This window comes from Hippopotamus amphibius, chromosome 4 (genome assembly GCF_030028045.1).
Source record: "Hippopotamus amphibius kiboko isolate mHipAmp2 chromosome 4, mHipAmp2.hap2, whole genome shotgun sequence".
Classification (NCBI taxonomy): Eukaryota; Metazoa; Chordata; class Mammalia; order Artiodactyla; family Hippopotamidae; genus Hippopotamus; species Hippopotamus amphibius.
In genome coordinates this window covers 24,213,862-24,241,501 of record NC_080189.1, presented here as the reverse complement: position 1 = coordinate 24,241,501, position 27,640 = coordinate 24,213,862, and the positions used below count along the sequence as shown (strand labels likewise).

General features: G+C 50.2%; 1 protein-coding gene across 8 annotated transcripts; it reads left to right on the top strand.

Annotated features, from left to right (window-relative positions):
• Positions 1 to 542: 542 nt before the first annotated feature.
• On the top strand, positions 543 to 27,623 carry CCDC136 (coiled-coil domain containing 136). Of its 8 annotated transcripts, none has more exons than XR_009053314.1 (18): positions 543 to 600; positions 1,391 to 1,498; positions 3,035 to 3,289; positions 3,373 to 3,447; positions 8,520 to 8,843; positions 11,105 to 11,216; positions 11,805 to 11,973; positions 12,221 to 12,361; positions 12,692 to 12,850; positions 13,130 to 13,300; positions 13,707 to 13,892; positions 15,843 to 16,037; positions 16,500 to 16,727; positions 18,155 to 18,655; positions 18,948 to 19,175; positions 20,243 to 20,524; positions 21,156 to 27,166; positions 27,290 to 27,380. XR_009053314.1 is itself a non-coding variant. In XM_057733006.1 (18 exons), the coding sequence occupies exons 1-18, from the start codon at positions 543 to 545 to the stop codon at positions 27,398 to 27,400; spliced, it is 3,621 nt and encodes a 1,206-aa protein (XP_057588989.1). In that variant the 3' UTR covers positions 27,401 to 27,623. The 8 variants fall into 8 exon arrangements, 7 of the variants coding, with proteins under 7 accessions (XP_057588989.1, XP_057588994.1, XP_057588988.1 ...); XM_057733006.1 differs by having other exon boundaries at positions 21,156 to 21,473; positions 27,290 to 27,623; XM_057733011.1 differs by having other exon boundaries at positions 21,156 to 21,473; positions 23,300 to 27,623.
• The last annotated feature ends 17 nt before the right edge of the window (positions 27,624 to 27,640 follow it).

Below are 27,640 nucleotides of genomic sequence, written 5' to 3'. Positions count from 1 at the left end.
CTCCTTCCCTGACACAGGCCTGAGGCTGGGGCCGGCGGCCTGGGGTCCGCGCCGACTGCGGAGCTGGGCGGTGCCGCCCTGCTCCGTAAGGAGCTAGGGGAGTGTGAGCATCCGCGCGTTTGCAGAAAACAGGCCGGGAGGATTTGTCCATCCTTGTGGTTTTCCTCCCCCATCACAGCGCGGGACGGGCCCCTGACACAGGGCTCAGAAGGGGCCCCCCGCGCAGCCGACTCCCAGCAAGACCCACCGCCAGACCAGGGGATCTGGTGGCTCCCTCCGCGCTCGTCGGAGGACCCGCTCGCTCGGCCTCCCGGCGCCCTCCCTCCGGCACCGGGTCCGGGAGCCCCGATGGTGGGTCGGCTTCTGCGCGGCGGCGGCGGCGGCGACGAGGGCGGTGTCAGGTGGCCCGGCCAGGCCCCGCCCCCTCGGCCGGCCCGCCCCCCCTTCCCCTGCGCACCCGGCTCGGGTCCCCGGCCTCGCGGCGGCGGCGGCATCTGCTCCGGGCGGCGGCGGCGGCTGCGGCGGAGGCGGCGCGAGCGGCCATGGAGGCGGGCGCCGGAGCCGGCGCGGGCGCCGCGGGCTGGAGCTGCCCAGGCCCAGGTCAGAACGCCCCTCCCTCACCACTCCACCGCCGCCCCTTCCTCTTCTCCATCTCTCCTCCCTCCGGACCCCCACGTCCTCTCCCGCTCCGCTGCTCCCCACCTTTACGTCCTAAGTCTTCCTTCCTCCATCCCGCCCCCCACCCGGGCCCGTCTCCATCTTTCCGGGCTGGGTCTTCCCCACACCGGCCGCATCCTCCCTGGCAGTCCCTCCCCTGATCCCTCTCAGTCTCGTCGCTCCAGCCCCACGGTGCTTCCAGCCTTGGGGCTCCAGACCCTGCACCTGCTAGGACTCCCAACGCTTCCAAGCGCGGGGCGGGGGTGGGGTGGACGAAGTCCAGGGAAAGAATGGAGGGGAGGGGAGAGGCTCCGGTCCAGAACCCCTTCCCACAAGACCCCCGTCGGCATCACCCACTTCCCCTTCCACCTCACCCCTTCAGCCTCTCCTGTATTGGCTCCCGCCTTCTGCCATCCCTCCCATCTCCCCCCTGTCCCCCTGGGCTAAAGAGACACACACCCTTTCTGCCTGTGCAAGGGAGAGGAGCCTGGAACAGGGGGTGCAGGCGAGGTTGGGCAGTGCAGGGCGGTGTCCCCACAGGTCCAGCTTGAGGGGCGGCCTGGGGAAGAGAGTCGCAGCGCTTGGCAGAGTGAGCCAAGTATTGATACTTCCACAGGGATGAAAAACCCCAGGGCTCCAAAGGGCTAGAAGGTGTGTCCCTTCCCCTCCTTGCTGCACCCAAGCCCCAGCCGCCCCTAGCATCCCACAATCCCTCCTCTTTCCCTGCTCGCAGGACCCACAGTGACCACTTTAGGCTCCTACGAGGTGTCTGAGGGTTGTGAGAGGAAGAAAGGCCAACGGTGGGGGTCCCTGGAACGGCGGGGGATGCAAGCTATGGAGGGTGAGTTTTCCCAAAAAGCTTTCTCTCCCTCCCCCTCACCCAATTTCCCTTCCCTTCTCCTTCCTCCCTCTGACCTGCAGAACTCTGAGCCAAGACACAGCCCTTCCCCCCAGCTCAGCTTAGCCCCCTCCATTCCTTCGCAGGGCTCAGGCTTCGAGGGGAGTTCAGGGTACATCCCTTTGGGGTCCTAATCACCAGCTAAGCAGGGTGTGTGTCCTGGGGGAGTTGCCAGAGAGAGAAAGAGGCCTCGTGGGGCAGAGCTTTGAAGCAGTCTTTCAGCAGGGGGTTTGTTCTCACTGCCTCCCGACCCAGATCGCAAGCTGTCTCTTATTTTGAAAAGCAGGGACGGGAGCATGTGAACTGTCTTTCTGGTGCCACCACCACTGACTTCAAATGGAAGCCTTGTGGCTTTGGTTCTCTAGGCCGTCTTACTGCCGGAAAGAGGGAGCCTGGGAGGGGGGCTGGTGAGAAGGCCCACCTCTCAACACACATGTATCCCCACCCTACCCATGTGACCTGGCAGTTGCTGCCAACACCAGGAGCCTGGAAGGATGCTGGTCCCCAGGTCCTGTGCACACTCAAGGTGGACAATCCTGATCCCCTAAGGGGGACGGATGATGCAAGGGATTCCAGATGAACCTTAGGCTGTGGTTATTGGACAAAGACAGACCAGAGATTCAGAATTTTAAAACAAAGCAAACTATTACCATCCAGACAAGATTTTGCTATTTAGAGGAACTGCATTGCAGCAAAGGAGGGGGTGCTCACCAGCCAGAGACTGGGGACCAGCACACCCCAGTTTCTTAACGCATTAAAACGACAGGCTTTCTTTTGCACACAAGTACAGCCTATGACTTCCCCCTAAAAACTGCCTTGTGGTCAGCAGGGGAGGAGGGGAGACCTCCTGACACTCAGCAGGGAAAAGAAAAGCAGACCTGGTAGAAAATTTCAAAAAGGCTATTCGATAGAATATATTTGAAAGGGCCCCGATGTTTGTCCAATAAAACATTTATTATAGAATCGTTTCCATTCAGATGTTCTCTTTACCTACTGACAGGCAACACTTTCTTATTTTTGAAAGGCTAATTTCTCACAAGCCACCTGGATCATTTGTAAACTTTGTATGAACCCCAAACTGTAATTGTTGCCCTATTTGGCTTAAAGACACAACCGGTGTCTGAATCCTTTCTCGACTACGTGTCCTTACCCGGAGACAGGGATGGAAGCAGCAGTATCCTTGTGCAAGCTTCACATGGCTGAGCCAGCACCTGGCTGCTCAGTCAGTCCGGTACTTGGAGGCCACCAGGGGCAACAAGGGTCCAGAAAGGGCCTGAGAGGGGACTGGGCTACCTCCAAACCTGACTCTCACACCTGAGGGCTCATCATGCATGCAGGTCTTCCCCAGGGACTCCTTGGGGGACACCAGGTGGCACTATTATACCATCTCTGCCCTGGGACAGTGAGTTGGAGGGCCCTCTAAGGACTGTGGAAAGGAAGCTGGCTCTTACTCACTGGTGGGATGGGGGTCTCTCCTAGGGGAAGTGTTACTCCCAGCTCTCTATGAGGAGGAAGAGGAGGAAGACGTGGAGGAAGAAGAGGTGGAAGAAGAGGATGATCACGTGCAGAAAGGTGGCAGCGTGGGCTCCCTGTCGGTTGGCAAGCACCGGGGCCTGAGCCTCACGGAGACAGAGCTGGAGGAGCTGAGGGCTCAGGTGCTGCAGCTGGTGGCAGAGCTGGAGGAGACCCGGGAACTGGCAGGGCAGCACGAGGACGACTCGCTGGAGCTGCAGGGTGAGTGCTTATGATGGTGCTGGAGGGCTTGGGCCCAAAGGCACCGGATCCCAGGCCTGATGCCAGCTCCCCCATCACTGCAGGGCTCCTGGAGGATGAGCGGCTGGCCAGCGCCCAGCAGGCAGAGGTGTTCACCAAGCAGATCCAGCAGCTCCAAGGTAAATCCTAGCGCTCGGACTGGAGGGCAGGTGGTCATCCAGATACTTTTGTCTTGAGGGTTTGGCTGAGGCATAGCAGACCAAGGGAACCTAATTCGGTACTTTCTCCTCATTTTCTTCTACTCTTCTTGCCCCGTTCTCCTTGTCTCTCCATTCTCCTTTTTTTACCTAATTTCCTTTCCTTTTACACCTCTAACTGGCTCTTCTGTCCCCCGCCCCTTCCCTTTCTTGCCCTTCTATTTCACCCTCTTTCCCTGAGGTTAACTCTCTCCTTTTTCTCTCCTCAGTCTCTCCCCTTCACACCTGCATCCCTTCTTCTTTGTTCTCCTGGTCAGTACCAGGGGTAGGTAGTCGGGGTTGAATTCCAAACCAGATTGCTTTTTCCTGTCCCTCCAAGGGCATTATGGGAAGCGCAGTGAGCCAATGAGAAGTGACTGGAGGGGACGCTGCATCTTTTAAGGGAAGCAGATGAGAACACTTCTCTTGCTACCTGGGACCAAGCTAGTGGCCCCAAAAGCCCTTTCTTCTAACGCCCACGTCCCTTTGTTTCTGGGAAGCAGAAAGGCAGACGTCCCACATTCCACTGCGCCGCCAAATAAAGAGGCAGATTTTGTTACATCTGTGGGCTTTTGGAAGGTTTCGGGGAGCTGCCCTAGAAAACAGCAGAGACTCTCCAGGGAGAACTGAGATCAAGCCAAAAGAGAAGTATAAATGGAAAAAAAGGAAGGCCGGCAAGCAGGCCAGGAGAGGAGCAAGCCAAGGTGGGGGAGGAGGAAGGACAGAGAAGGGAAAGAAGACGTAAGCAAAGGTTGATGCAGGAAAAGTAGACAGTAAAGAGGCTAAGGTGGAAGGAAAGGGGAAGGAGAGAAACTGCAGGAGCTATGTTGCTCAGGGAAAAGAGTGTGAGCACTGGCCTCAGGTCACCTAGATTCTTGAGCCCAGCTCTGCCACATAACAAGCTTTGTAATCTTGGGCAAGTCGCTTTTATCTTTCTGAGACTCAGTTCCTTAACTCTAAAGCAGGGCTAATTTATATGCTGTATCAACCATTTATTGAGTGCCTATATACTTGGAGGACCAGCTATGAACAAGATAGACCAGATCCCTGCCCTGATGAAGAGTACATTCTGATGGGGAGAGGCAGAAAACAGACAAACACCACCAGTTTAGGTGGCAATAAATGCTATGAGGAAAATATAACAATATGATATGGAGAGACGGGGTAAGATGGAAGGTTTTTTTTTTGATAGGGTAGTTAGAAAAGTCCTCTAAGAAGAGGACATTTGAGCTAAGACCCGAATAATGAGGAAGACCTGAGGGACGTGCACACTGGACAGATGAACTAGCAACTGCAAAAAGCTCAGAGACAAGAAAGAGCTTCGTGTGACAGAACAAAGGTCACTGTGGCTGGAGCAAAGTACATGTGGAGGATTTTGGTAAGAGAGAGTTCCAAGAAGCAGGCAGAGTTCCGATTACAGAGGGCCTTATAGGCCAGGTGAGAGGTTTGACTTTTATTCTAAGCATAGTGGAAAAACATGGGAGGGTATTAGCCAGGGCTGGAGGGATATGATCCACTTTACATTTTTAAAAGAGCACTTCAGCTACGGCGTGGAAATTGGATGAAGAGAAAGGAATCAAAACAGTGAATCTGGTCAGCAAATTATTGCAATAGTCCTGTCAAGAGACGATGCTTGGATGAGAGCAGTAGAAATGGACATGATTGAGAATTTGAAGTTGGAGCTCTCAGGACTTGCTGAATTGGAGTGGGGGATAAGAGAAACATGAAAGATGACTTTGCCTTAAGAAACTGAATGGATGGTGATGTCATCTATTGGAAGGGGGACAACCTGACAGGGAACAAATTTCAGGGTTGAGGGTTTAAGACATTTTCTACATGTTAAATTTGGAATGGCTATTGGCATCTAAGTAAATATATTAAGGGAGCAGTTAAATATATGAATCTAGAACCAGGGGAGAAATCAGGACTGGAGATATAAATCTGTGAGTCATTAGCATATAGATGACATTTGAATCCATGGGAGATCACCATGAAATCACTTGGGAGAGATACAGGAAGAAGAGAGAAAAGGATCTGGTCTCAGAGATACTCTAGAATTTAAAAGTCCAATAGGGAAGGAGAAATGAACAAAAGAGACTGAGGTAGGAGGAAGTACTGAAGCATTTGGTGACCTGGAAGCCAAGAGCAAAAAGTGCTTCGAAACAATGATCAGCCATGCCAAAAGGTGCTAAGTCAAGTAAGATGGCCATTGGACTTAGCAAGACGGAGGGCTCTGAGACATTTCAGTGAAGATGGAAGCCTGATTGTATTGGGATTGAAGAGGAAAGGGGAGGTGAAATGGAGAAGGTGAGTACCCTTAATTCCCATAGTCGTATTTTTGAAGAGAAGCCAAGAAATAAGGGAAACGAAGTCAAGGGAGCGCTTTCGATGTTTTGGTTTTGGGGGGATGGGTCACGCTAGGGCATGTTGGTATGATGAAGGAAAGGATCTGGTAGAGCATTAGATCTCATCTAAGCGCGGGGTGGCGGGGGCTGCGGGGCTGGAGAAGGCGCCCAAACCCCACGCCGCGGGAGGAAACCGAGTCCTTGCGCACGCGCGTTGCCCGTTTCCGCCAAGAGGGGGCGCGCGCGGCCTTAGAGGTAGCTGGTGTTGGGAGGCCGTTCCGGCCGCCACAGCCCCTCGGGGGCTGCGACCCGCCGGCGGCGGGAGGCCCCCCAGAGAGACCGCTTGCGCGGGGGGCCGGCGAGATGGAGGCCATAACCAGTGAGTGCGAACGGACTTCTTTGTGCCCCCAGCCCGGCTCCCGGGCCTTCGGCCTCGCCCGGACGGCCCCTGCCTCGCTGTCCACCTGGGGCCTCGCTGTCAACCGGCGCCAGCTCTTTGGAACCCGGGTCAGGCCTTTCCGACTCCCAGCCGGGCCCGCCCCGCCCAGCTTCCCGATAAGCCCCTCCCCGGGGGCCTGCAAGCCCCACCCCTCTGCCTTTTTGTGTTTCTAATTAAGAGCTTTCTGGGGCTGAGGGCGACTTTCCCCCCTTCCCCGGTGGATCTGAGAATGTCATTTTTTAGGGCTAGACCCCAGAGGAGCACCTAAGGGAGATTTGAACCCGAACATCAAGGGCATAGTAGGGAAGTGGAGGTTGGTCAGCCTTACAACAGGAAACCCACCAGGCCTTTATCCTAATGGCCGGTTGATTTGTGTGTGTTTCCCCCACTAGACTATAAGCTCCAAGAGGTGGACGGTCAGTAGTGGAAAGAGCAAGGACTTTGTTTCCTTCAAATAGGAAGGAAGTCAGAGAATCTAAGTGGAGATGTTTAGTGATCAGTTAATACTTGTCGAATAGACTAAGGTGAGGAGACAGCTAGAATGATTGTAGAGAAGGAAAGACTGGCAAAAGATGTGCGCGGAGCTGCACGTGTGAGCTTGGCAGAATAGGGCAGGAGACCTTACCCCCTGGCTCCAAGACACCCTGTGCCCTGAGCATTTATGTCTGCCGTATGTCCAAGTTTTTCTTCTCAAACCTCCATGTTATGTTTTAGTTTTAAAAAAAATATCCAAACATGTAATTCTGTACCTGTGGTCCTCAGTAAAAGTTTGCAGACTAGATGTACCCCTGCCTCATTCATGCATGAATACAGCAAATATTTATTGAGTACATTATGCTAGGTTCTCTGGCAGATGCTGGAGCTGTAATGGTGAGCAGAATAAACATGTTTCCTGTCTTCATGAAGCTTACAAGTGAAGGGGAGACTGATGTTTTATCTACACACACACTACAAAGTACAAGGGGCTGTGAGAGCATTTAACGGAGGACTTTGCTTAATTTTTTGCAGAGGTGGAGTGAGAGGCTAGGGAAAGTTGGAATATGAATGGTGAGTAGAACGAACAGGATTTGGGGGCAAGGGATGGGCGACAGTGTGCCTTCCAAAGAGTTGGTGGGAAAGTCCTGACCCTCCCAATGCAATCCTCACTCATTCCTTAATCCTGACCCCCAAATTCTGAATTCTCTGTTGGCAGCAGTGCCTTTTACTCTTGTTTCACTTGTAGTTTCTCCTGATCCCGGATGGGTACCTCTGTCCAGAAACCTTGAGATGCTCCACAGATACTGGGAGCTCTGACATGTTTCTTTTGTAAATTGAAACCTATTATAAAATATAGGCTTGTTGTGGAAAGTCAAACAGCACTGATATATATGATGTGGAAAGTAAAAGTCCCTCTCACATGCATGCCCTCTCATTCCTCAGAAGAAACTGCTTTATGCTTTAGGACATACATCTTTCCAGACCTTTTTCTATGTCTTGTATATTTGTGTTATATATTATACATATAAATTTTTTTGCAAAAATAAGATAATATGTATTTTACAGTTCATTTTTCTTTCTAGTTAGTATACTACGGAAACCTTTTCATGTCTTCTCTGTAGATCTGCCACTTTCTTTTAAATGGTTGCCAATATTCTATTTTACCTTCTTCAGTTTAAACAATTCCTTATTGATTGGCATCTAGGTTATTTTCCTGTGTTTGGTTATCATGTGGTGAACCTATATTTGAATTTCAGCTGTGAGCTCTAAATACACATTGCTTTGGGCCGGTACTTACACAGGCAGTTTGTGGGAGATCTGAGGCTCTGTAATTTCTAAGCTCCTAGACTGAATAGATGAGAATAGTCTGTGTACATTTTTTTAGTAAGGGACTTTTTGCAAAGACTCAGGGCATCAGTAAAATGCTGCAAATTAGGTTTGGTCTTTAACTGTCAGGTGATTTCTTAGAAGCACTTAATACTTTTTATTTGGGTTAGCCTAATTTGTTTTTGATGCCAAGCCTCAAGATCTACTTTTCTACTGCACCTTACTACATAGATTCATTCCGTTCTTTTCTTAGGTATTCCCTTTATTCCATGTCAGATGAAGCTATACTTCTCTGATAGGGTAGAGACAAGGTTGTCAGGAGTTTCCAGATAAGAAATAAACCTGCCTTTAACTTTGTGCCTCTAGAATATGGTATATTAGTTCACTTATCATCTTGATCATCTCGAGATCATCTTTGGGCTTTGCAGGTGAGCTGCGGTCTCTGCGGGAGGAGATTTCCCTGTTAGAGCGTGAAAAAGAATGTGAACTTAAGGAAATAGAACAGGAGTTGCATTTGGCCCGGGCTGAGATCCAGAACCTACGGCAGGCAGCGGAGGACTCTGCGACTGAACATGAGAGCGACATAGCCTCCCTGCAGGAGGATCTCTGCCGGATGCAGAATGAACTCGAGGACATGGAGCGCATCCGAGGAGAGTATGAGATGGAGATCACCTCCCTCCGTGCAGAAATAGAAATGAAGAACTCTGACCCATCCAATAGTTTAAGTCTCTCAGATTTCTCTGAGATGCAAGGTATGAGAAAGCAAGCCCTCTTCCCGGTCTGTCAGTCAAATCAAACAGAGGGAAATAGTGTGCAAGAAGATGGTGGAAGGTGGGCTTAGATCGTGAATTGGGAGCCTCTAGAAAAAACTTCCAGGTTGGATTCAGGACTGTAAGAGAGGAAAAACTTGATGTCATGTAACCTGTCCGTAATGGTGTAGGAAATAGCACCATGGAGGTGCACCCTGGGAATTCTTCCTCAGAGAGCCGCGGGGCATTTGTTGATTTGCCTGTACTAAAGCCCTTCCTGGGAAAGTTTCCACTTCTGGGGTGGGCGTATAGGGGCCTGTCACCTTGGAAAATTTTCCGCTGCTCTGGCATCATGGTGCTTTGCTTGGGTCACTTTCTGTGCTGGGGGGAGGTGGAGGGGGCAATGGCTCCAGTCCTGCTCCTGAGTCCCAGAATGCCTCCAATGCTAATGTTTCATCTCCTTTAGCCCTCTCCAAGTAGAAGCTTTAGGGGGCAACAAACCAGAGCACAAGACAGCTGGAGAGGAACAGATGTTATTTACAGTAATATGTGAGGTACTCAAAAGCTTAGAGCTCTGCTCAGAGTCTCCCCGCTAGTTGCTAGGCTTCATGACATCAGAGAGTTTGTCTTTATTCTGAGGCTAGATTTATGATCTCGGTATAATAGGAGGCCCTGTATTAGGCCAGGTCAAGCAGAGGCAATCAACAAGGAATCAAAGAACTGCAAGTTTTCCCAACTGTATCAGGCCTCTCAGAAGTGCCTTTGGACCTGTGTACTAGGAGAGGGAGGCCAACACAGGGGGAAGGCTTGGGCTGGAGTTAAACAGATCCGAGTTCAGAATCTCAGCTCTGCTAATTAGCAGGATAAACTTAGCCTGGTTATTCTCTCTCTGAATCTTAGTTTCCATAGCTGTAACAGTTGTTTAATAAAACTTTATAGCTGGATGGATTCTGGAACAGAAAAAGGACCTTAAGGAAAATGTAGAAAAATCTGAATAAAGTACAGAGTTTAGTTAACAGTCGTGTACCAGTGTTCATTCCTTAGTCATGACAGATGTATCCATGGGAAGATGTTAACAATAGGGGAAACTAGGTGAGAACACTCCCAGGGAATTCTGCACTATCTTTGCAACTTTTCTGTAAATCTAAAACTATTCTAAAGCTAAAAGTTTATTGAAAAAGAAAGAAAACCTTATAGGGCTATCTTAGGAATTAAATGAAATGCCCAGAGTGTTGAAAGCAATCACACACAACTGAATCCAAGGCTGGACTCATCAAGTCTAATGCTTAGCATATGGTTGGTTTCCATTAAGGATTAGTTTCCTTCTTTCCTTCTACGGTAATCTGCAGTATGTCGAGGACTTTTGATGGACTAAAGAGGGAACATTAGAAGTGAATGTCAGAATACTGAATCTTAAAGCAGGTAAGATAGGCCTTGTGCTCTAATCAGAGCAAGTTAGTATTCTTTAAATATCAGCAGAATTAGAATTCTGATAGAAATAATTCTTAATCATGAAGAAACAAAACAGATATGAGTGTGTATATCATCACAGCATTGAAAAGTATTGGGACCTGGAGCTTAGGGACGTGTGCTGGGGCCTTTCAGTCAGACCTCTGCTGATGCCTGCAGATGCTGTGTAGGTTTGATTGGGGTGGGCTTTATTATTAGCAGATAAAAGGTGATTAGAAAGAATTGCTGACCACGTGCAGGACAGTAGATTCAGTGTGGTGATAAAGGAAGTGAAAGGACATCAGGAAGTAAAAGCATGCCTGGGTTGTCTCTGAAAGCCCGGAACTGGCAGTATGACATCTGGCAGGTCACGCCCTCAGCTTTTTGTACTAAAAGTGTGAGAGGAAACTAACCATAAACAGTTGAGTGGAAACTTTAAATACAGTGAACCAAAAACTTAATTAAACCCTCACAAGCTTCTAAAAATCTCAAGACTCTGTCTTAGTTGAGTTGTTTTTTTTTTTTCCCCTGCCACCCCCACCCCACGCCCTTGGATGGGGTTTTGAAGATGGGCACACAGGGCACATCTTCTGGGAAGTTGAAAAGAAGGGCAGCTAACTGAAAGAGGACAAAGACCCATTGCAGTGTGGAACTTTCCAGGCTGTGTCTTCTAAGGCTCTGCATGTGGTATCTCATCTGTCTTTAGAAAAAGAAACTCTTCAGCTTTCTGCAGCCAGATTTCTAGGCAGGAAAACTGGGGGCTGGTCATCAGCGCTTCCTCCGGGGGATCTCACCTCTCTGCCTGTCCTCTGCAGAAGAGTTGCAGCAACTGCGGGACCGCTACCGCTTCCTGAACGAGGAGTACCAGGCCCTGCAGGAGAGCAACAGCAGCCTCACAGGGCAGCTTGCAGATCTGGAGAGTGAGAGGTACAGCCTGGAGGCTGGCGGGGCTCTGTAGGACTGGGCTTTTCCCTGAGTAGAGCTGGTGAAGGCAGATAGCAGGCTAACGACCCTCCCTCTGCTCCTGGAGAGCCAGTCCTTTCCATGGTATCCAAAGGATGCGGATATTGCTGAGAAGCAGGTCTTGGGATCCAACCCAGATGTCTCAGGACTAGAGCTGAGCAAGTTCTAAAATTCAGTTTTCTTCCGTTCTAGGCATTAAGTCTGGTTTGCTCTGCCTATAGCAGATGAGAAGCAATTCCTTTGTTGTCCTCCCAGACTTGATTGAGTCTAATGGCATATTGTCTCCAGATTGGAGCTGGTTTGACTCCAGGCCCAGCCTCGAGGCTGAGTGGACTAGTACTCTTAGGGTCTCCCAGAGCCAGACATGCCTTTGCAGACTGAGCTGCTGGGGACTTTTTCTGTAATCTTCTAAGTGTGTGTGAGACGTAAATCACAACAGGAGGCTTCTTACTATCTTCTGCCTGAAATGAAGGCATCAGGACCAAGCACACTTGGCAGGTGGTGCCGGGCAGAGCTCTCTCCCAAACGTGGCTCTGGGCTTCTGGATTACAGGACACGAAGAGCAACAGAAAGGTGGCTGGAGTCCCAAGTACTACGGAGTATGAAGTCAGCCGAGTCTCAGACTTCAGAAGAAGAGTTCCTGGAGCCTGATCCTGAAATGCATTTGTTGCGACAGCAGCTGCTGGGAGCTGAGGAGCAGATGCATGACATGCAGAACAAGGTAGGGAAAGGCAGGCCCTTCACTGCCTCGCTCTCACCTCCTCCTGGCCTGTGGCAGCGGCACCTCCTTAGACACGAGGCCGACAAAGGAGGCACGTGCTGTGGCGAGAGACGGGATTCCAGGTCTTGCTTGTTTGCCTTTTACTGATTATTCCCATAAAAGGAATACCATACTCTGCCCAAGCCTGTTCCCGGAGTGCGCGTGATACCTGTCGTAAATCAGCCTTCCTGTTCCGTTTCCCACACAGTGTAAGAAATTGTGTTGTGAGTTGCAAGAGCTACAGCATCATCGCCGGACCAGTGAGGAGGAGCAGAGGCGGCTGCAGAGGGAGCTCAAGTGTGCACAGAACGAGGTGCTTCGATTTCAGACTTCCCACAGTGTCACCCAGGTAAACGCTGACAGGGGAAGGGCTTCCAGGGAGGGCAGAAGGGCCTACGTGGAGCTACCGCTCCAGGGCAGGATGAACGCAGAGGAAGGCCACGCTCTGCTGACTCTTGCCCTGTGAGCAGGGCTACCAGAGAGCAACTGGAGAAGTCACACAGCACTGCATTCTAGAAATGGTAGCCATTATCAAGCGTCTGCTGCAGAAAGGAAGCTAAACCATCGGCCTGTGGGAGCACCTCAAGATGTCTGTGTCTAGAAGAGAAGAGCTCTGGTCTGGAGAGGGGTCCGCTGGTTTGTGAGAGTAAGCGTTCTTCCCGCATCCTCCCCACCGCAGAACGAGGAGCTGAGGACCCAACTCTGTACCCTGCAGCAAAAGTATGATGCTAGCCAGGATGAGCAGAACGAGCTCTTGAAGGTGCAGCTACAACTTCAGGCTGAGCTCCGGCAGCTCAAAGTCATGAAACCCACAGTCACAGAAAGCCAGAGTGAGAAGGTAACAGCGACCCAAGGTGAGGGGCTGCCTAGGTACCGAGAGGTCTGTGGGGAAGGGGATGAGAGTAGAGTGTTGAAATAGCTCCGGCTGCCACCTGTGCGGCACCACAGGTCCAGGACTCCAGCCGCCCTCGAGTCCTCTGTTAGATGAGAGGACCCCTGTAAGTGCAGGGCAGGGAGCAGTGGCTTTTCAGACTGTTGGTGTCTGAGAGTGACTCAAGCAGAAGGGTGAGCGGGTTGAGGATCCCAGAGGTACTGCCCAAGGCCTGCTCCACCACAGGAGCTACAGTGCCGGCTACAGAAGCTGCAGCTGCAGTACGAGAACATCATGTGTGAGAAGGAAAAGCTGCTAGACGTGCAGCGGCAGCTGCGGGACAGCCTGTGCTGCCACGAGGCAGAGGTGCACCACCTCAAGGGCATCGTGACCTCCTTCCAAGCGAGCAGTGAGAAGGTAAAAGAAGTTTCCGGTGAGGGAGAATGTAGTGTGGCAGACCCTCCCGGGAGAGGACGAGTCCACAGGAGGAGAGGGACGGTAGGAGTTCTGTGGAGGAGCTGTCCATGAGAGAGATAAAAAGGTGCTTAGTGGAAAGGTGATCTCAGAGGGTCACCATGCGCTCAGCTTCCTTTGCTTTTAAGTCAGAAAGGGCTGTAAAAAGGAAGCTCTTTCCCTTCCCTGCCTCCCAAAAGAAGAAGCCCCAGGTCTCTGTGCAGAGCCTATCAGGGGTTGGTTCATCTCAGGTAGCCCCCGCTGGGAGGAAGTTAGAACAGGGTAGGATGCCCTCAGTCCCTGCCTGCGAGGAGAGAGTGCAGCCGTGGGGCTCCCAGGGTGATGGCGGGGTCTGCCTCCCCTGCCCCAGAAAGCAGAGATGCACGCCCAGCTGCAGGAGATGAAGTGCCTGTACCAGACCAGCAGGGATGCGCTGGAGCGGCAGAAGCACATGTATGATCAGCTCGAGCAGGACTTCCTGCTCTGCCAGCAGGAGCTGCAGCAGCTCAAGACCACCCAGTCCATCCAAGAGGACAAGGAAAAGTGTTCTACTAAGGTAATTGTAATTAAGAGAGGTGAGAGCTCCTGAGCCTTGGAAAGAGGAGGTATAGGAGCAAAAGATGCAGTCGTCCAACAGAGAGGCTTGATGGACTTCCGGTCCAATCACAGCTGAGTGTGGAAAGGCAGGACACAGGGGCAGAGCCCCATGCTGTTAACTTTAAAACTTTGCCTTGACCTTGACTTTGAGCCCGAGCCACAGCTTAGTAGAATCAATACATCTGGATTCAGTCTGAACACCTGAAGATTTTACATGTGATTCCATGTATGTAGACATTTATACCTTATTGTTAGAACTGTAGTGATGTCTTGTCATTCATGGAGGAGAACATATGCATATGTCCGTATACACCACTGTGACTGTTAGAACTAGAAAGAGAAGGTCCAGTTTTCTGAGGCAGATTGCAGGTGCTCTTGTCAAAAGGTGTGGTCTGAGCCCAGATTGCTGATTGGGTATTAGAAGGACCTAGGCCTTTTCAGGATTTATTCTATGACTTCAGAGTAGTTAAATTCTAAACTCAAATTTTACCCTCTTTAAATTGAACAGAATACTACTCTTATCTCACTTTTTAATTAATTAATTAATTTATTCATTTATTGGCTGTTGGGTCTTCGTAACTGCACACAGGCTTTTCTCTAGTTGCAGTGAGTGGGGACTACTCTTCATTGTGGTGCACGGGCTTCTCATTGTGGTGGCTTCTCTCGTTGCAGAGCACAGGCTCTAGGTGCGTGGGCTCCAGTAGTTGCAGCACATAGGTTCAACAGTTGTGGCTCATGGGCTGTAGAGCGCAGGCTCAATAATTGTGGCATGCCGGCTCAATAATTGCGGCACATGGGGTTAGTTGCTCCATGCCATGTGGTATCTTCCTGGGGCAGGGATTGAACCCATGTCCCCTGCATTGGCACCTAGGAAGTCCCTCACTTTCTTTTAGTAAAAAAAAATCCTGGTAGTAATAAATAAGGCCTTCCTTCCTCACTTTCCCTTTTTTCCATAGTGCATAAAATGCAAGTTATTATTAGTTAGCCTTGTTGAGTACTTTCAGCTCCTGGTCACTGACAGGAAATGTAAAAATGTTGAAGCATGATGCAAAAAAGGTGCAAGATTCTCAAAAGATGGTGGAGCTAGTCACCTTCTGCCAGAATACTCAGTAGTTCCTGCCACAGCAGGCTATGTCCCCAGGGAAAGGCCTTCAGGAGACACACAACTGGGGATGTTATTTGGGCTGCCCTAATAGTCCATGTGCCTTTCTACATCCAGGCTCACTTTCCCTCCTCCCCCCACTCCCACTCCATTTATAAGTCCAGGGGGTCTGTAACCTGCTCATCACTTCCTCTCCTAGTGGAAGAGACTACGGGAGGGGGGAAGCATGCTAGATACAGAGCCAGCCTCTTCTCTAGTCCTAAAAGAGCATTGAGATTAGTTTGATATTAGAAGATTTAGGTTTTTGGAGTCATGGGATGATTTAATCTTCTCCGCCCAAGTTCAGCAATAGCTCATACTTCTCTAAAGATTCTTAAAGCTGATTATGAAAACAAAAATGGGGGGAAATTAGGGGAAAGTAAGTCCTTATTGGTGAGGAGCATAATTAGTTATATAAACAACTGGGAAAAATGAGAGTTGCAGGAGGTAGAAGTCCCTGCAGGGTGGGAAAATGGGATATACCAGAGGAAACGGAGGTAGGAAAATGAGAAGGGAGGGGTGTTGATAACTCTCCCTCAAAAACTGCCCTCAGAAAGGACTAGTAGGCAAAATTTAGAGCTCAGCCAGACTTCAGTCCTGAGCAGCCTGCCGGGCTTCCCATTCAGTGTTCAGACCTGTATGGGCGCAGTGGTGAATCACGCGAGGTAAGAGTGCACAAGAGTGTTCTGCTGGCTGCACTGGGCAGAGAAACACCAGGGAGCCTGCCTCCCAGGATAACTGCCCCTGTGCGCCCCGCCCCATCCACAGTGTGACGCACTGCTCTTCAGACTGACAGAATTGCAGGAGAAGTACAAGGCCAGCCAGGAGGAAATGGTGCAGCTGCAGATGGAGCAGTGTGAGCTCCTGGAGGAGCAGAGGAGGATGCAGGAGGAGCAGGGCCAGCTGCAAGAAGAGCTGCACAGGCTCATGTTCCCGCTCCCCAGATCTGGTCTCTGCCACAAGGTAATCACGGCCAGGGGCGACTGCCCGCTGTGAGGAGCTTCCCAGGTGTGACTGTGCTTGGGAGAAGTAAAAGGGTGGGGATGGAACTTAATCTTTTCTTAACCAACCATTCATTACTTTCTCACCAGTCTCCTCAGACAAAACTGTTCAATATAGCTGATTAGGGCTTTAACTCTTGAAATACATCCTAAACTCTGGAATCTGTCCAGCATATTATATTTAGGTATTTCGTCTGTCTGGAGAAAATGTACTTGAAAGCACTTTGTAAACTGCAGAATACATCCAAACATGAGGTCATTACTACTCAACTCGAAGGTCTCCCTAGAAAGACTCCCCTCTTGTCCCAGATGGGCTGTGCAGAGCCAGCTCCCTTAAGGGAAGGGTCCCCAGCAGGAAGGAGGCGGAGGTCTTGCCGTGTGACCACCACAGTTCCTGCCCGCTTCCTTCCACTCTACCTCACAGAGTCAGGAGCTCCTTACAAAGTTGCAGGACCTGTGTGAACTACAGATGCGCTACCAAGGCTTGCAGGAGGAGCAGAAAAAACTGATGCAGAATCAAGAAATTGTATTAAAAGAACAACTAGAACTACAAGGAGCGCTGCAACGTTTCAAGGAGTCTGGTTTCCGAGAAGTGTTGGAGAGTCCCGAGGATTCCAAATGGCCTAAGTCCTCAAAATGTGGTCATAACAAGGTAACCATAGCAAGAGGCAGGGAGATGGTTCTGGGGGCAACAGCGTGGTAGGAAGAGGGGGTTCCACAGAGGGGTCAGCGTTCCCAAGGCCTGTTTGGCCAGGAGCAAGGCATCCTCCCAGCCACTCGTGGGCTCATTAAGATATGGCTTTAGGTCTGGCCTAAGCTGCTCCCCTAGGTGGATGCCCACTTGAAGCACTGTGAACACCTAGAATCTAGATGACCCGGAAGTCTGTGATCTCCTGATAATTTGACTCAGTCTCTTCAACATCTCATTTTCCAGATGTATTTGGAGGTAGATCAACTTAGTGTTTGTTTGGATTCTTTAGGACTGACTCTAAACATGTCATCCTTTCCTCCTGAGCTGGTTGATAATTGAGAAGTACGCTTTCCAGTGATCAAAGTCTATAACCTTTTGGTGTTCTACATGAGGCATGTCTGGGGCCATTTATTTCCAAGGGAAGAATTCCCAGCATGTGGGATTCTTGAAGACCACACTGTCTTCATTGGAACTTTGTGGCAATAACAGCCAGGTCAGAGGCTTTAGACTAGAGAATCCATGCATCTTGAGCACCAGCAAGTGGTCATGCCTCTGAGGTCACACTGATGGAGATTTCTAGACAAGTCTGTTCAGGGTTGAGAGAAGCATTTGGTCTGAGGCCTCAGTGGGGGCAAGGAAGAGCAGGTAGAGAGTTTCAATTTAGCTGAAATCTGTCTGTTCAGATATTAGCCTAGACAGGCAGATAGATGCGGAGAATAGTAGAAGTCCAAACTGAGATTTGGTCAGATTCCAGGGGCATCAGATTTCAGCCTGGATGACAGAGACCAGGAACCAGGTATAAAATATTTCCTTAACCGATCAGATCTCATCCTGGGCATCAGCTGCCAAGAAGCCAGGCCCAGAGGGCCTGGGAAACATGCCCAGAGGCCAGATTCGGCATTGAGGCAGGAGGTACATGAACTCATAGTGAGACCTTGATTCCAAGTCTGCATCTTCTGAGGAAGAAGTTCTTCATATGCTCATAGTCAAGGCTAGGGCTGATTTTAGAATTGGGGGTGGAGGAGGGGATCCAGAGATCAGGATAGTAGGTACACCTGAGTGGGGGGGGGAGGGAGCCTGAGTGACCTTGAGATCCACTCAGTGCTGCTCCAGGGAGAGAGGAAGTTACTAGAGTGGAGAAATCAGCAGAAATGGGAGCCCAGAAGTTGTGGAGTATCTTCCCCCGGGGGGAATTTTCTCTAATGAGCAAGAAATTGACACATCCCAGTTGCCTGTCGGCTAAGTCAAAGACCTAGGCTGTGTTGAGATGGAGGGTAGGTGTGCAGTGCTCTGACTTGTGCTCCCAGACATCCGCACCAGGAGGGGTGCCGCTGGAAGGACCGCAGTGTCCAAAGTAACGATGGTGTCTCCCCGCCCACTCCCGGCAGTCCAAGATGATCATCGCCCAGATGCAGGCTCTGCAGGAGCTGTACGAGGGCAGTCAGGCCGAGCAGGAGCTGCTGCAGCAGGAGCAGGAGCGGCTCCTGGAGGAGCGGAAGAGGCTGCAGGCCGACTTGCAGCTCTGCCTGGAAGAAATGCAGCTGCTCCAGGTCCAGTCCCCTTCGATAAAAATGAGCCTTGAGTCCTACAAGAAGAGTTACGGGAGCACGACCCCCAGCAACGAGAACTGTCGCAAGAGTTGTAACATTGATGACAGCGAGAGCTATCACAGGAGTTACAGCAGCAGCCGGGCCAGCGAGGAGAGCTTCCTCAAGAGCTATGACAGCAGCCTCAGCACCAGTGAGTCCTACGGGAGGAGTTACCGGAGCAGCAGCAGCAGCATTGCCTATAAGAGGAGTTACGGCACCAGCAGTAGCTCTGACACCTGTCACAAGAGTTATGTCAGCAGCAGCATGGACGACGACCTTGCCGAGCCTGACGATATGGAGGTAAAAGTAGCCAGGTGGCAGGTCAGACGGGGAAGAAGATTCTTGTCTTACTCAGAGAGAAGTTACGGGGAAGGGCACAAGAGGGAAAGGGGGCCGTGGGCTCAGAGCTGAGCTGGGTCACTTCCAGGAGACACGTGAGGTGCTCTGCCCACCTCATACGGAGATGCTCCATCTGGATGGAAGTCAGATCCTGGTGGCCATTGTTTTGTGCCCAAGAAAGGGCCTAGCAAAGAGAGTGGGCAGAGGGCAGGGGCTTCTCAGGGTGCCGTCATCACTCCCCCACCCTCCACAGTGCTTTGAGGACATGGTTGCCAAGGTGTTAGCCAAGCTGCAGGGAGTGCAGGCCATGTACCAGCTCAGCCAGGAGGAGCACGACCTGCTGCAGCAGCGGATGCAGAAGCTGCTGGACAAGCAGAAAGGGCTGAAGGAAGAGCTGGACGCCTGCGAGAAGGAATTCAAGGAGTGCATGGAATGCCTCGAGAAGCCTGTTACCTCCCAAAACGACAAGGACAAGAACGAGGTAACTGCTTTCAGGGAAGCAGGGTTTCTTGTAGGAGTCCCTAGAGCCAGAGGAGGTTGGAGCCCTTTCAGAGAGGCTGAGGAGAGAAACAGGAGCTCGCTGCTAGCTTTTCACGGTTGCACTCCTCCTGGTCGGGACAGAGCAGGGGCTGAACAGAACGGGGCAGTCTGCTGTGCCACTGAGGGACATTTCTGAGGCGCCCACTGTGCCGGGATTTACTGATCATCAAGACTCCTTGAATGATTTTTCCGCCTTTGCCACTTCTGTTCTCTCTTGTGTCCTAGAGCACTTCTGTAGAGTTGTATTTTTTTTTACCTGCCAGTTTTCTTTAGTTAGTTAGTGTGGGTTCCACCTTGTCTCTTCAACTAGATTGTAAGCACCTCAAGGACAGGGCTGTGTCTTCTTTGGATCTCTCATAATGCCAGGCAGAGTGCTCTGCATCCACAGGGAATGGGACAGAGGGCATTGTCTCTGACCAAGAGTAGTCCACTGTCCAGTGGGGGTCACTGTATGCATGGGAGAGGCTTAGAGAGCAAGAAACACATGGGCCTAGGTTGCTTAGTATTAGTACCTACCAAGGAGGCCATGCTGTGGTGCCAGAAGCCAGGAGAGACAAAACCAGGGATGAGGGAGCAGGGTTGGCACTTGCCTCTGTTTCCAGGGTGAGGTGCAGGAGCCCAGGTCCAGTCTCAGGAGTATACGACACAGTTCTTATAGCAGTGATTGTACCTGTTAAAGAAATAGCTTGGGCAAAGTAGGCGTTCCCATCAGCAACAACTATGTAATAAAGCCCCACGGTTCAGAAGGGGTTAGCCCTTTTGTTATTCCCCTAACAGGTCACAGTAAAAACATAATTTTAGTCATCCTTTTTTGATCATGTTAGATGTAAACCATCAAGTGCCTAAGTTAGGGAGACCCTCTTTGTAAAACTGCTTTAGAGGCTCATTTTCTACAGTTTAATGCTTTCTGTATTATCTACCTCCCCCGGGCTTTAGCAGGGAGATTTCTGAGGCCGTGACCCCCAGGCAGGGGCCAGGCTGATCACGTAGGCCCTCCACTACCAACAGATCAAAGAACTGCAGGCCAGGCTGCGGGAGCTACAGCTACAGTACCAGGCTAGCATGGACGAGCAGGCGCAGCTCCTGGCCGTGCAGGAGCAGTTGGAGGGGCAGCTGCAGAGCTGCCAGGAAGAGCTTCTCCTGCTCAAAGAGAAGAGGTCCTCTGTTACCAAAGAAACCAAGGGAAAGAATGGCAATAAGAACATGAACAAGAATGCCAACGGGGTTAAAAATAAAAAAGTGGCCAAGCCAAGCCTGGAAAGTTCCAAGGGCAGCTTTGAGACCAGAAAGGTGAGTAGTAACCTTAGTAGCCAGATAAGCAGAAAGTTAGAGGAGCTCCTGGGAAGAAAAATCATCTTGACCACCATTCCGACCAGATGAGGTACTTGTAGAGAAGTTTCTGGGATCTCTAACATGTCTAGAGTAGTTCTGTCTTACTGGCAATTCGGTACTCCCTTTTCCTGTGAGGTCGAAGACAGAGTAGAATACAGACCACTGAGACCTGGATCTCCGGCCCCTAGGCTGGACGACTGTTTCAGTTAGCCCAGTGCAATTTTCTGGGGCCCCTGTTCTTCCTGGGTCACATGCCCAAGAGAAGGACCAAATGGATGAAAAGAGGAATTTACTCAAAGAAGTTGTGTCCACATAGATGGAAGAGGATTGGTTAAAATAGGGGTCACCGTGCAGGGTAGGAAGGAGCAGTTGAGGTACAGAATCTTTAGCTCTGGAAACTGTCAGAAATGGCTTAAGGTCCAGATAGATGTGGTGCGGGTCCAGAGAGGCTGGGTGTGGCGACCCTCCATGCTGCGCAGGGACATCAGCTCAGTCCCAGGACCCAGTGCTGTCCCTGCACTGTGACAAGCTGGGTGGGCATCTTCTCAGGGATCAGCATCCCCTGTCCTGCCCTGCCTCCGCCCCACAGAGTCTGGAGGTGGTACTGTACTACAAGGCCAGCCACACGGCCTTGGATGATCTAACAAAAGAGGAAAAGAGAGAGGAAATAGAAGAAGAAAAGAAGGAGGCCATCGAGGAGGAAACAGAGAAGGAGTCCCGGGATGAAGTAGTTTCTGAGCCATCAGGTGCCAGAGAGGTCAGATTCCAAGAAGATCAGGAAGAGGGACAGGAAGAGTTCCACAGCCAGGAGGGTAAGGAGGAAGATGACCAAGAGGAGGAGGAGGACGACGGTGACGACGAAGTTTCGGAGGAAAACAACCCCCTCGAACTTTCTGAGAGCAAAAAGGTAACTGCAGCGAAAGGCTGGATGGTGTGGGAAATGGGCTCTTGGGCACAGGTGCCCAGCATTCAGGGGGGACCCAGCCCTTGGATGGACTTCTACAGGAGTAGAGGCCAGCGAGCTCTGAGGCGCCACACTGGGGGAAGTGGAAGTGGAGGTGGGGTTGGAGAGAGCAGGCTGTCTGCGGCAAACGCTGTGGGAACTCTGTGGAACTGTCTCACAGAGACCACCTTGTCTGGGAACCGGGTGTGCTGGTTGGAGTCCTGCCTCCTTTCATTTACGTGGTAGCCCTCGTTACTTACTTCAGGAGGGTTCTTCACCCTCCTCCAGCACTGCACCAGGCATTGCTGTCAGCCTGGGCAAGTCACCTAGTCCTGCTTTCCCGAGGTGCCTGCTTAGGGCTGACCTCTGTTGCTGTGAGGGGTGTGGAGAGGCCAGTGTCACCTACTGGGCTGTATGTAGTTTTACAGGGCATGAGGGTGGGGGCTGGAGCCGGTCAGAAGTGATAGAATATTTCCATCTGTATAGCAGGGGCATTGGCCAGTCTCAGGAGACCAGCCAGAGCCCTAACCCCTTAGTTACCAGATCTTGCGAGATCAGGTGGGAGTATCCTAGATAAAGTACCAACTGTACAAAAGTACTTCTGTATTTTAACAACTGGTGTATCTATGCAAGAACATACCAGCTGAATCTCTGCCCTGGTTGAAGTTAACTGGGGGCTCTGATTTCGGAAGGGTTTGAGTAGTAGCTGAATAAGTCCTCAGTTTACAGTATAGGTTCTTTCTGTCCCTTCAACACAGGGGAAGGAAATAAGTGTCTTGCGGTGGGATGTCCCAGTCAGCTCTAAGGTTATCTGGAATTTTCAGCAGTTCAGTCTGCAGCACTGGCTAAGGACCCAGTTACAGTTCCCCGTTAACCTTGTGGCAGAGGACCATCACTTAGGACAGGAAAAGTAGGAGTAACCAGCCCCCTCCCCCAGTGTTCTGTTTCTTTGAATTCTTCATATCCTGCCACATTCTGGTTCAGAGCCTCATAGATTTCCTTGCCTCGTGTGCCACCTTTCTAAACGCCAAACTGGATTTTTCTACATCAAAATCAAGCACGTTCCTTGTGTCTGCATATGGAGATGTCCCTTTGCCTCAGTGGGTCCTGCATCTTTTACAGGCAGCTCTACTGGCATATGTGTTACCGCCTGCAAATTCAGCTTCTCTCTGGAAGATGGTTGTGGTCAAGAACTAGCCCTTCTCCATTGTTAGCTTGTTTTAGTGCATTTTGTCTCACAACGAGAGCATCAGACTTCTAGGGGATGGGAGGGACCAGAGCGCAGAGCCCTGAGGCTTGGTGGAAAGCAGCCAGAACATGCTGCTAACAAAGGCACAGGTGGCCTGGCAGGAGGCTGCCCTTCCTAGAGTGACCCAGGCAAAGCAAACATCCTACTCAGCTGGACAGCCCAGCTTTCCTTCCTGGAGCTTCACTTTTCCAGAGTTACTGACCTACAAGAAAGGTCTAGGTGCAGATAACCCTTGCTTGACAAGATGCGAGAGGGAGAGGACAAGCCAGAAACATGGTCCCAAATTGGACCTAAGCGGCTGCTTATAACCCGTTCAGTTTTGCATCTTCTGCAGGCCACCCGCGGGAAGAACCAGGCCCGAGTAGCAGAGAAGAAATACCGCTGCTCTCGCTTACCTGTTGTTTAACCTCTTGATCTCTTTCTCTTTTCCCTGTGTTTTATCATCTTCATTATCTGTTGGATTCATGTGTTTATGTCTTTTTATACCATCTCCCATCTCCTGGTCTGTCCTCGTGCCTCTTTCTCATTTGATGTGTTGCAGCCGTCCCCTGCCCCCGATCCCCCCCTCTTCTCCTTGCCTCTCGTAGGCCTGGTGGTCATATCGGCTTTGCTCTGGTGCTGGTGGGCCGAGACGTCGTCCTAACGCAGGTACTGGTATTGCGTCCTCTCCTTCTGAGGGATAGAGGGAGGGTGCAGGTTGCCCTGGCCTCTCCTCTCCCTTTTCTCTGCTGTTTGCTCCTTGCTCCTGCCATTTTACTACAGGTGATAGTCAGGTCTGAGCTTTAGGCCTGGCTTTTCTTGGGCTACCGCAGAGCCCGTAACATCTCAGAGCATGTCCTTGTAGGGAGTTGGGATGCTTGCCACGGACGTAGTTTGAGGTTTTGTCCTCTGGCTGGGAAAAATTTGAGTGATTCCAGTGCCGTGGCTACTTTCAAAGCACCCTCAACTACTTCTGATGAGCTGATATCTGAGTGCAAGGCTGGCCTGGCTGCTCTTTGTCTTTGTTTAGCCCCAGAGCCAAGCTCTCACTACGGTCACTACCAGGATGGCAAAATAAGGAATCACTGCCCCCACTTTGGGTGAAAGGGGAGGTCTGGAGAGCTGTGCCCCTCCCCCCCCAGCATCATTTGTATGAGGACAACCTCAATTCATCCTTCAGTCTTGGCATCAAACTCCTACCATATTATATACTTTCTACTGAGAAGTTCTCTGGTTTGGGGATTCTGGTCTCCAAAAAAAAATCAGAACCAGAATGCTGCATCCCTTTGGGGGGTCAGACTCTATTGTAATTGGCTTCCGAAGCTAGGCTTTGGAGAGAGAATGTGGTATTGGTGAAAAGTTTCCACTAACCAGAGATGCAGTGTTCTCAGGGAACCAGACTGATATATTCTGGGCCCCAGTCCATGTAATCTGATCTGTCAACAAGACACCAAGTTCAGGAGGTAGGATGTAGTCTGATGGCCCAGGGTAGAACCCTTCCAGAACCCATGAACTCTTCTCTCTTGGCCTGTGTTAGCTCCCTGCCAAGGCTCCTCCTGCCACTCCCGTTCCCCCACCCTCTCTCCTAACATCCCTATAAGTGGAGTGTAGTTGGCTCACTGCGTAGGTGCAGAGTGACCGCTGGGAGCGTTCATTGGTAGCATTTATCACTGTTTCCTTTTCTGTCCTGCCTTTTTTCCTTGTCATTTTTTTTTTTCTCTTCAACCCTTCTCCTTTCTTCTTTTAGACATTCCAGTTTACTCACCACGGTCAGCCTTTAACTCCTTTGGTGAGAGGGGTCTCTTCCTGTACCTGTTCCTCCCTGTACATTCCCAGATTTCTGGGTCCCTGTGGGATAAGACCCAGAGCATTCAGCCATAACCTTCCCCCAATTCAAACCCAGCCAGGCCTGATGCAAGTGAGAGGAAACTCCTGGGTAAGGGTCCTCTTGGGGGAGCCTGTTGTGCCCAGAGCCTGGGTATGCCCTGGTTCGCAGCTCCCTATCCAGGCACTGAGGCAGCAGAGTAGAGTAGAAAGTGTGGCTGACAAGCAGGCAGAGAACTTGGATGAGTCTGTCTCCTTTACTTACAGCTTAGTCCTAGTGGGCAAAATGTGTAATCTGAACATTCGTTTCTTCAAATGTAAGCAAAGGATGATAAATCCTCTGGCTTCCTCATGTGAGGAACAGATGAGTTCATGTATATGAAGGTACTTTATACATGATAAAACACCGCATAAATAATAAAAAGAGCATACTCTTAATGTATACTATATGTCAGACACTGTTCTAATCACCTTATAAATATTAACTCAGTTAATTCTCACAATAACCGAATGAGGTAGCTATCATCATTTTATACGTGATAAAACTAAGGCATAGAGGGGTTACATAATAGAGCCAGTAAATTTTGAATCAGATTCTAAGGATTTAATATTAGCATCAAATAAAATTTCAATCCCGTTTCCCCTTATCATCTCTCCTCATTTTGAGCAGTTTTTCTTGATTGCTTCCAAATAATTAGGAAGCCACCATACAGCAGCCTCTTCATGCAGCCTCAGATCACACTAGCTCTCTTGATAACTAATATCACATTGCTAACTTATTTCATGTATTGTTTATAAAAGCCCTTTGCACATTGCATATGCGAAGTGTTCTCTCCCCATTCTCTGCCTGCGGTTGATTTTTTGGCTCCAAGGCAGAATTTTCCATTCATCTCTATTAGAGCTAGTCCATCATGCATTGTTCTCACCTATGAAGTTTTGTTTATTTTTAATCATGGCCCTGTGGTTTCAAGATATTCACTTCCACTCCCAGCTTCGCCTCATCCTCAGGAGCGACCAGCCACCTTCTTATCTTCACCCAAGTCACAGACGAGGGCGAGCCTCTAGAGCGTCCCTCTGCAGGCTCTCCTCCAGCTCATCGGTCACGTCCAAATGGTCATACAGCAGGCTGCCGTCAGGCTGCTCTCGATTTCTCCTGTTCTCTCCAAGGAGATCATGGAGAGTCTCATCAAACTCCTTAAGTCCCCAAACATGATTTCCTTGATCTGTCAATTCAGTAACCCAGGAAAGCCTGACATGACGACTCAGCCCTTTGGGACACCCACACCCACCCTTTCCTTAGCCAGCCTAGCATCTTGCCTCTGCCCGGTGTAAAGGCCACCGGTTCACACCTATGGGCTTTAGCGCTTTCCTCCTTTAAGAACATCAGACTGACATTTTTCGCAGTGCACATTAGGATGTAAGCATCCGGGTAAGTGTTTTTTCTAGCTCCCTTCTCAGTTATCTTCTCACATGAATTACTCTCTGTATGTACCTCCAACATTGTTTTGCTTTCCATTTCATATCTTCTGTTCCTCTTAGTAACTATTTCTACAAATGTAGATTTTCTTTGCTCTTTATACTTGGCTTAATAATCCTCTTTTTAGAATACGGAGGAATAGCCAGAAGGCCAAAAGATAATATTCAATAAAAATTTTTTTTCAATTAACCCAAGGAAGGCAAGACAGGAGGAACAGGGGAACAAAAACCAATAAGACAAAACAAAATAAATATGAAGATGGTACACCTTCAGGTATACCTAAAAGGTATAATAACCACAGTAAAATAAAGCAGCATTTCCAAAAAAAAAAAAAAAAAAAAAATCCTCTTTTTAGATCCTATATTCTCTGAGCAGATGCATCCCTAGCATTAGTGAGTTATTCTTTGTCCTTACCTAAAACCATCCTCTGTTGCTATATGCCACAGCTTATGACTCAAAACCCGAATTGTCTTTTGAGTAATACAGTTTAAAAAAAAAAAAAGGAATATAAACTATTTCCCCAAGTATATGTATTTTCTTGCCCAAGATACCATGTTCCCTAAATGATGCTTTTCTGTGGTCCCTCAAATCAGCAGGATTGGCTGTGGTCTGCAGAGTCTGGAAATCTCAGCAGCTCTAGCACATGCTCAGGAAGCCCGTCAACATGCCCAGTGACCAGAGGTGTTTTAAAGACCCTGGCATTTGCCTCCCTGGGCCAGTGACTGGCTTCCTTGAATTTCCTTCAAGGACATCATTCTCCACAGATGGTCTGGGCTGCCTAAGAACCTCATGTTTGCTTGTACTCCGTGGTGCACTTTCTTCACTCCCCCCCGAGTCTTATCATCCTCTTGAGTTCACTTTTCCTACGTCAAGCTAATGATGCTGTGCTTTTCCCAAGGGCCCAAATTTACCCTCTTTTTCTTGCCATGGCATCTGATCCTTTGTTGCAACCATTTGGATTCTCTGAAATCTGCTCCTGAGCTTGCTCCTACACACAGGAGCTGGTATTCTTCTCCCCCCACGGGGCATGAATACAGGCAGCCAGCTCAGGTGACCCACGTAGTGTTGTTCCAGATACCCAGTGGTGCCGGGACTGAGCCCACATGGTCTGCAGCAGTTACCCAGGAGGTAAGAGAGACTGGACCATGGTGATATTCCTGAGGTATCTCTCCACATCACTAGGCAGGGTTCTCTGGCTTAGGGAACGGTCCAGAAGGCTGGGAACTCACCATTTGTCTTTGGTCCCCACAGAACATGTTTGGGATGTGGAAGCCTGTGGTGTTCTTGGCTCTTGCAGCTGTGGCTCTGTATGTGTTACCCAACATGCGACCGCAGGAGACAGAGTTCTGCCTCATGGAGTGATGGCAGGCCTGGGCCAGCTGAAGGGGCAGATCCCCATTGGCCACTACCCTCAGCTTTGGGCAGAACACACTGTGCCAGAGCCCCCACCCGACCCGTATGTTCCCTGTGTCCCCATCTCCTTAGCCTCAGCCACTCAGGCTGCAAAGGCTTATAGGGAACTGCTGGCTCCCATCTCCTGCCTTGTCTAAGAACCTGGGTTCCTTGTAATTAAATATCAGCTGAATTACATGAGACTCTGTG